This window comes from Nicotiana tabacum, chromosome 10, assembly GCF_000715075.1.
Source record: "Nicotiana tabacum cultivar K326 chromosome 10, ASM71507v2, whole genome shotgun sequence".
Taxonomy (NCBI): Eukaryota; Viridiplantae; Streptophyta; class Magnoliopsida; order Solanales; family Solanaceae; genus Nicotiana; species Nicotiana tabacum.
This window is the reverse complement of record NC_134089.1, coordinates 126,459,282-126,468,474: the sequence shown is the minus strand read 5'-3', so window position 1 is coordinate 126,468,474 and position 9,193 is coordinate 126,459,282. Positions and strand designations below refer to the sequence as shown.

General features: G+C 33.2%; 1 protein-coding gene and 1 long non-coding RNA gene across 2 annotated transcripts; both read right to left on the bottom strand.

Annotated features, from left to right (window-relative positions):
- Window positions 1-234: 234 nt before the first annotated feature.
- Window positions 235-5,194, bottom strand: LOC107786314 (putative protein phosphatase 2C 58). Its single transcript, XM_016607775.2, has 5 exons — window positions 5,019-5,194; window positions 2,171-2,425; window positions 1,721-1,997; window positions 1,003-1,157; window positions 235-571 (listed from the first exon to the last, which is right to left on the bottom strand). Exons 1-5 carry the CDS (start codon window positions 5,052-5,054, stop codon window positions 434-436), a joined length of 861 nt encoding a protein of 286 aa, XP_016463261.1. The 5' UTR covers window positions 5,055-5,194; the 3' UTR covers window positions 235-433.
- Window positions 5,195-8,030: 2,836 nt separating this feature from the next.
- On the bottom strand, window positions 8,031-8,800 carry LOC107786313 (uncharacterized). Its single transcript, XR_012695984.1, has 2 exons — window positions 8,357-8,800; window positions 8,031-8,202 (listed from the first exon to the last, which is right to left on the bottom strand). It is a non-coding gene; the product is annotated as an uncharacterized LOC107786313 (long non-coding RNA).
- Between the last annotated feature and the right edge of the window lie 393 nt (window positions 8,801-9,193).

Genomic DNA, 9,193 nt, shown 5'->3' with positions numbered 1-9,193 from the left:
TAGGCAAATTATAGTTACATATGGTAATTAGACTCTAAACTGTAGTGCTTTATAAAAAATTCTCTATAAAATATATAAAAGTCCAAATACTGAATTAGCTCAACCAAGTGGTTGAAGGAGGAACTCTTCAGCATCTGTATTTCTAAGTACTTATTTGCACCATTAATTATTTAAGGTAACATGCACAGTTTTGAGAAAACAAATACAGACTCTGCTTAGAGGAGATCTAACATCTTTATCTGAGAAAATGAATATACAATACGTAACAATGAATACATTGTCAACAATTTCTTATACAAGTGGAAATGTTTGGATGCCACTAATCTTGATTCACTGGAAATATTTTCAACTTAATAAAGCACAATTCTGCGTGAAAATATTATCACTTCAAAAAATTTGTACAGCCAGCTTTTACTAGCAAAAGGACTCGCTTTCATTGAAACTTTACAACTATGCAGGAAATATCGTCCTTGCTTTTCCTTGAAATAGCTACTTCTGCCAATTGTTTAGCTGCTGCTTTTGCATCTTTCATGTTCTTAATGCAGTCCACTGCCTCTTGGTTGGACATTACCTACAAATAGGTGAAGCAAATATCAATAACTGACTAACAAGAGCGAACACAACATCCTCCTCAAGATATCCTAGCATCTTTGTTCAGAACAACAATAACAACAAACCCAATGAAATCCCACAAGTGGGATCTGAGGAAGGTAGTGTGTACACAGACCTTAACCCTACCCTACTCTGGAAAGGTAAAGAGGCTGTTTTCGAAAGACCCTCGGCTCGAGAAGATGAATAGAAACAAGCAAATATAAACAACAAAGGCCAGAATCTTTGTTCAGCACCCAACATGCAAAAGTTTAAGAGCGTCTGATGCACTAAAGAAGTAATATCTTTAAGTGCACCTGAACAAAGGAACCTATCAATGGAAGTATTTTATGTGGTGGAAGTAAAGGAGGGGGTATAACACAAACTTTAGCTCTAACTTCGAGAACAGCTCACCTTCCATAGACCATCACTTGCCAAAATGAGCAAATCCACATCGTTATCGATCAACTCAATAACTACATCTGGATCTGAACTAAGATGTCTCTTCAAGCTCTTGTCTCCGAATGCTCTGGCAACAGCAAGCTGTCCATCAACCCGAGGTACATCCCCTATAAAAATTCCAAAGCATCAGCTTGTGTGAAGCAAGATCATAGAATACAATTGCAAGCTAATCAATGAAAAGAAAAATTAAGTTGGTTGATTTTGTGCACAAAAATTGCACCCGTCGAATACAAGATCATAGAATACAAGTGCATACTAATCAACGAAAAGAACATTTAGTAGATTTTGTGCACGAAAATTGCACCCGTTGAATACAAGATCAATTTTATTGGAAACCCTCTTCTTTGGTGTCCCCCATATTCTTGAAGCAAAAAGAATACGAATCGAAAGGTGGGAACACATGGAGTTGCCACAGTTATCGATTCATCCCTCTAAAAGCAGAAAGGAGAAAATATTTTGCTTTTGATTGTTGCAGAAATGAGAAAAATACTAAATGGTCAGGACCAAGAATTGAGATGGATGGCTGACTTTGAGGTTCTCAAGAACTTTGAAGTCTGAGCATGAAGAAAAGAGAAGTAAACTGAAATGGTCATATGTAATGACTCACTTTGAGAGAGTGAAATCATCTATGCCACTAAAACTAAACTTGAAGCATAAGCACGTAAACTACCTGGAAGGTTAGAAACAAAACCGCCTTTGCTTTCAATAATCTCCTTTTCCTTGTTTGGCTCATGATCAACTGATAGCTGCTTTGCAACACTCTTCTTGGATATGACTGCTCGAGAATCTCCCACATTTGCAACTACAAGTGTTTGACCATTAATCAGCATTGCAGTAACTGCAGTTGAACCTCCTTTTCCCAATTGGAATGCTTTTTCCAGAATATCTTTGTCTGTTGTTTGATAAGCTCTACGAGTTGCACTCTCGGCATCAGTCCAAAAGTCATGCTGCTCACAGAGACAGATGATGCATGAGAAAATGATTGAATAAGAACAATGGGAGTAACAGGAGAGAAAATGGTAACATAAACAGCAAGGACCAGAGGACTTTGCAGGAATGCAAGAAAGAGATTTAGAATAGACATTCGGACTGCGAGCTCTTCTTGAAAATTTTGCATTACCTCTTTCAAAATGTTGCCAAACAAGTTTGTCTGCAAGTAGTTTGCGACATCATGGCCCATATGTCCATCAAAGATTGCAAATAGGCCCAACTCATTGTTATTGACTTGCTTAAACTCACAAACTAAACAATCTTCCATGGCATGATTAGACTTTCCCTTCACCAAGTGGGACCCATGAACAATCCGCTTTGATGCTCCGCCTTTTCCTCTTGTATCAGGTGAGTCTGGCATGGATGGGATAAAACATGCCCTTTCCTGAGCAAGACATGTAATAAATACATTAGTATGAGAACAATGATTCCTTGACCATTAGGCCAATTAACTTTCTGTGGGACTAGAAGGAAGAAAGCAAACCGTGAAGGCCTAATAACCAAAATGAAGTCATCTAACAAATTGCAGAAAGCAGTACCTCATCAACAAAACAAGGTGGCATAGACTAGAAAGCATTATTAAAGAGTTGGAGAGAAAATTCCACAGGAAACCCTTCGCAAACAGAACAATCCTAAATTTTTACATGAGCAACTACTATTTGAAAGAAGTAGAATAAAATCTAATTCAACTAAAACTTGACTGCTTGACCTGCCTAGAGTAGCTGTTAGAAATCGTGAAATATGTACAAGCTATGAAGTTATGGACTTATGTCCAATGATATCGACTCGATGGTTATCTATTAAAGCAATTTAAAGATATAAGGAAAGAAAGTTAATGAAATTAGAGAACAAATTCCAGTGACAGTCAAATCTGCCTGAAATCGTGTTTCCAGTTATAGGCAGTAGTGTGGAAGTCAGCCTTCTCTTATGGTGTAGGAATTGGTTATTCAGTTGTTAAAGAAAAGAACAACAGGAAATTCAGAAATAGTAACAAAAAAACAGAAAGCATTAATGATCGTTTTTCTTTAATCAGTGCAAGCATTAATGATTGTTGTACTGATCAAGAAAGTGATTGCCGTGTAATGCACAATTTGAAGATGATTTAATCTATCAAATACTCGTGGCAAGGATATAAATTCAATTCCTAGCTGCATAATGACCGAAACAGGACCCCACACATTTCAACATAAGGATTTGCCAAATTGAAAGATCGAGATAGTAGGTCACAAACTAGAATGCAGCTAGCAGAAAGCAATTTTTAATGATATTTCACAAATGCAAGCACACACAACGGCCATCATGAAAAATCTACAATTTGGGTAGCATTAGAATCTCTTAATGCCCTAGATACACTCTATCTGCAGATATCTTTGTAACGAAGACAACAAACTACACTCTTCTATGACAGCATACAAGTTCAGTGACAGCTTTGTTATATATTTGGTTATTAGGAAGATTGCAGAACAATCTGCAATTAGCAGCTGAACTCCCACTTTGAACAGCCAAAGACAAAGTTAAGGCACTTTACTTTGTTCAATCATCCTTCATCCTCAAGCAGCAAAGGAAAGGAAGGAACTCATGAGACCAAAATAGGAGAAAAATGCACTTAGACTTCTCTAAATTTGAGCTGGAACTACCTTGGCCCATTAGCACTAAGCTCAGATGAGGATACACTTAGACTACCTGCTAACACATAAACAAACAACATAGCGGATGAGCTCTATAGCCTCTCTGTAGAAAAATTGAAGTCCCTCTTCTTTCCAATTGTTTGCTAAGCTTTGAATCAGATATTAACCATGTCCCCTCGCTTTCTCTCCCTTGGTTTCTGTTTATTTCAGTTTTAAGAATTACAATGCCAAAGAAGCTTCTAAGAACACAGTCAATCAACAGAGGTGTTCACAATTCACCTCACTGAGAATCATAGAATGGGCAAATGGTTTTAAATACTCCGTTGCTTGCCACTTAAAGCTAACATTTAAGACTCCATTGCTGGTGTAGCAGCATACACAACTTGATCATATCACTGTCTTATAACTTAGCACGCAACTCCGTCCCTCATTGTCAAATTTCAGCCATACTTAGAGTGAATGCAGATTAGGTAGCATGTTGGGCTGCTTGAGCACAGTAAATCCAGTCATGCTTACCCGTATTTTCTACTGCACGTCTTCTCTAAGGAATTTTTTTAAAATCTAAATAATTGCCTCATTAAAATGTGAAATTTGTAATCTCAGTTACCTGGTAAGCGACCTGATGTTGACGGTGTATATAACTTAAAACTCTTCTCTAAACCATTGAAGTTGTCGTAACCTGTGAATTCTCTAGTTCTCCAACCACCGGATCCCCCTAAACTACTTCAATCATAGTAGTATTAACTGCAACATGAAGTCCTCACTGTCTTTGATTTAATGAAGCTTCAACCTTGCTTTAGCCAAACTTTTACACAGCTCATCATTCATTTTCCTGAATATCTTCAGGACACCTTTGACTATACGACTTCCTTCCCTAAAGTTAATTTTTGACCACACAAATAGTGGTTATTTCTATTCTTGTGATTGAAGACACTAGAGCTTTCTGTACTGATTTGCTACTATAATCAGGAGCACAGTTAGGTTGGCGGAACGTCCTTCCCGAAAATTAAATTGCATAGTTAATTTTTTTTCCATGTATATGTATATTAGGTATTAAATCTCCTTTAACTTCTTTGTGTGTTTATTTTTTTTTATTTGAATCCTCTTGGCGAAAATTCTGCTTCCGCCAAAATAATCTATAACTACCGCCAAAATAATCAAATTCTTCTACACGGATTTTAATTCTTATAAATATCCACATGAACTAAAACCCATGAACCAGAAAGTTAAACAACCAAAAAAAGGGTCTTTTCCAGTCAAATAAATACATACAAATGACATAGTATATTTAAGCATCTAAAACATACTTTAAGCAAACAAAACAAATAACAACGAATTAAGACAACATACCTTCATTTTGTGCAGGATTTCTCTTCCTCCTGTCATGACTCTAATATTTTCACAGAAAAAGTAAAACGTGTTCTTACTTATTTTTGAGTGATGATATATAAACTATGATTTGATAATAAAAATATGGGAACAGTAGAGGGCGATGAGATAAAAATATGTGCAAGTATAAATCACATTGACTAAAGACACATGTGAAGGCTGACTTTTTGATTCATAAACGCGTTCCTTTTTCCCTTTTTTCCTTTATAATAATGTCTCTCTTTTAATCAACGCGTTTTTGCCAACTAGCACCCCACCACCCCCACCTTCACCCTTGTCTTCCCTCTATTTCTTTGTCAAAATAGCATAGGCTGACCCGTATTTGTAATTGAAAAATAGTCATTATTTGTAAGATTATTAAAAAATAGCCATTTTGTTATATAGAGATAAATCTAGACGAAAATAAATACGGAAAGTTTCAGCACAATATGTTGGATTATGGAGTTCTTGCGTAGAAACTTCCAGCATATTATGTTGGAACCCGATGACATTATGAAATTAAGCATATTACGTTGGAATTCATATGTAAAAAATTCGAACTCCGATATATTATACTGAAATTTTTTCAGATTTTTAAGGGTATTTTAGTTCAGATTTTATTTTTACATGAAAAAGTGGCTAAAGTTCAATTACTTTTGAAACTATGGCTAATTTTAAATTAGCATTGATAAATTGGGCTATTTCTGATTTTTTTTCCCGTTTCTTTCCTATGTTTTTGATACTTTTAATTAGAGGTTTCGAATTCACATTTAAAAATAAAAAAGTTTTTTGATAGGAGTACTTTACTATCATTGTAAGCTCAAGCTAACGCAACTTCTAATTATTCGTATCAGGGGGTTTCGAATATCCAAGAATAAACAAAAAAAAATTAATTCTCAACCATGGTTAAGAGTAAATTGCATATTTTGCATCTAATTTGCTGGATTGTGCATTTTCCTTTACGTTTTAAATATATTTGTTGGTATTGGTACCTCAAGGCTCGTGCTTCTTATTGAGTGCAACTTTTTTGAAATATGAACGCAATATTTTAAAAAAATGTCATATAAAATTTGGAGGGAGAATTTCCGAGGTTTAAAAACAATATATGGTGCAACCCAAATAAAAATATTTATTTATTGCAGGGAGAAAAGGAAATAGTTATGTAATGGACTTAATTTCCCTAACTTTGTTCGTCTCATTCACATTTCAGAGTGAACATAAGACAGATAATACTGCTATAAAATTAAACAGCAACGTGTTATAAAATTCATTGTTATTTTATATGCCATATGGCAATCATTGTCTTTTCTATTATTTAGTATACAATGATATTGATACACCAATAAAATGCTTACAAAACTCATGAATGTTTTCTTAGAGGAAACTTCTTTTGTTTGCGTAGCACATTAAAATATTCAAGACACCTATTTTTGGAAGGTAAAAATTAAGGATATGCTTAAAATATTAAGATATCATATCCATAGTTTTGCATAAAACATTTGGTTGTATAATTAACAAATTCTTACACTTAACCTTGTCTATTTGGCTTTTGGCGATTTGTCTATTTTTAAACATATAATTTTGATAAACGCCAAGTTTGATTGAAAATTTCAGGATGGGGACATGTCTATTTATTTTTGTGATAATTTTCCACCTACTTTCATGCATGTATAATGCATTTTGAATTTATTGTCAACGCTAAATTAAAATAGTTGTGACAATGAAATAGAGTTTGAATAATTATATGGATATGCAAGTGGTGATATTCTAGTCGTTATATATACATTCAACTTCCTATGATTGGCAACTGAATCATTTGCTGAATGGCTATTCTACATATTTAGCAAATCCATTCCTGTTTTCTGATTGTATAAAAATTATATAACAAAATTACTTTTTGTTAAACCTCTCTTCTTTCTCATTGTATACATGTCTAAAAAAACAATAGTATCGAGGAACTGAATGCATTTTGTATCTATCAAAAGGTAGTTTTTCCGGTGTTTTGTGGTCAGTGGCGATGCCAGAAAATTTAATAAAAATGTTCAAATTTTGAATAACCTTTGTCAATTGGCTATGCAAGGGTGTTCAAAGTCTATTTTTATATATTTATTAATAACAAATAATATTTGACCCTATATATAATATAATTTTTCAGCGAAGTATGTTCAGTTGACCACCCTTGGCCACATATAGCTTCGCTTCTGGTTAGCAGACAAGTTACAGACTTCTCTATAACATCATCCCTATATAACAGCAATTCACTATAAAAACTAAGTTTTCCTCATAACCGACTTTTTAAGTTATATTTTACCTCTATATTATAACAACTTTTTATCTACAATAACAACATCCATATTTATAGTATGCAGAACGCCTCTTTGTAAAATTACCCCTCTATAACAGCCATATAAAATCTTTAAGAATACTAATAATAATTCTAAAAATATGCATACAATCTTTTTCATTGAACAAAGTTTCTATCTTGCATAAGACATAAGTTTTGAAGATTTGCACTTGACTTATTTTCCATTGGATACCTTTTTGCTAAAAATTTGGACACGAATTTTCGCAAATTCAAGCGTTATATCGGTAGTAAGAGAATGAAATATATGAAATAACAACAGTTACAGAATTCTTCCATCGATTTTGAAAGATCGATTTTATTTTTTAGTAGCTTTAAAATGTGTGTTTTAGAGTTTAAATCTTTGTTTTTAGTTATAAATTTATTAATAATGCATTAGCTTTCTTCAATATTTTACCTAGTGAAATATACATATCTTTTGAGATTTTAAATTTGAATAATTTCCTTATCTTTTATATGTAACTTTAAAAAAAGTAATAATTAATTTTTGGATAAGTTTTATCTATAATAGCCAAAAAATATTTAAAAGTAAAATATTGTTATAGGTGTATAACAGCCATTTACTATAAAAAAAATATCGAAATAAACAAGGATGTTATAGAGAGATTTAACTGTATATATGCGAATTATAATGCAGTGCCATACCATGGTGAATAATAATTAATGACTTAATGTACTGTCATTTACACATATCATTATACTTCCAATTAAAGTTCAGGAAAAGGAAAGAAAATAAAAGATATTCTAATTGATATAGCAGCATCAGATTCGAACGAACTACTTCCTCAAAGCTCTTGCTAAAGCCTGCAAACACCAAATTTAAAAGACAAAAATCATATTCGTTAGTTACTACGAAAATACCCAAAGGAACACACCCCACAACCTCAACAAAAGTAAAATAAAATCAAGAAAAAATGGATAAGAGAGAGATAAATTAAAGGAGAGTAAGTCAAATTACTTGGAGCAATCCATGTGTTCAGAAATGGGAAAACTACGATGAATACCACAAATTGTAGTAAGATCTCCAATCCGATTCTGAAGATAAGGAGGATGGTAATGACTATTACTGAAATCTTCAATGCAATAACAATACCTACGAACTCCATTGTCCACATATTTTACCCTACTATTCAATATAAGTAAATTGTCACAACATTCACGAGTCACGTATCGCGCCATCCCATCTATAAAATCTTCGCAATACTCAAAACAATCATTCACTTCTTCGCAAATTGGATCTTCTTCAAGTATTTTGAATGCATTGCTTGGCCTTTGAATCACCAATAGAAGTGCAAAAAAAACTACTATTATTGCTAGTAGTTTCTTGGCTGCCATATTTTTTTGTGTTTGTTGGTAGTAAGTAATTAGCAGAGTTTTATAGATTTTGTTTAGGGGATTATTGATTAGACGTCCGTGAATTGTGATTTTCAGTTTTGATCATTCAATTTGGGTGAGAATTATAGTGTTGATGCGTGACAAAACTGACTTCTGTTGTCTAATTACCTTATATATATTAGGAAAATAGAAAGACCATGTTTACACCAAAGTGATAAATTTAAATTTAGGAATGATAAGTTAAAATGGCAATGCATATTAATTAATCATGATTAAAAAAATTTGTTTCCACAATAAATTATTCTCTCAGCAGCATTCCCCCTATCAAGAAAAATTGATGGCTCGACCCAAAAAAAAAAAAAAAAAAAAAAAAATACATAACTGGAATCTGAAAAGCTAAAGAAAAAAAATTAGTTGGGAGTTCGGTGTTTATAACTGTAAAATTTCTTCAGTAGATCAA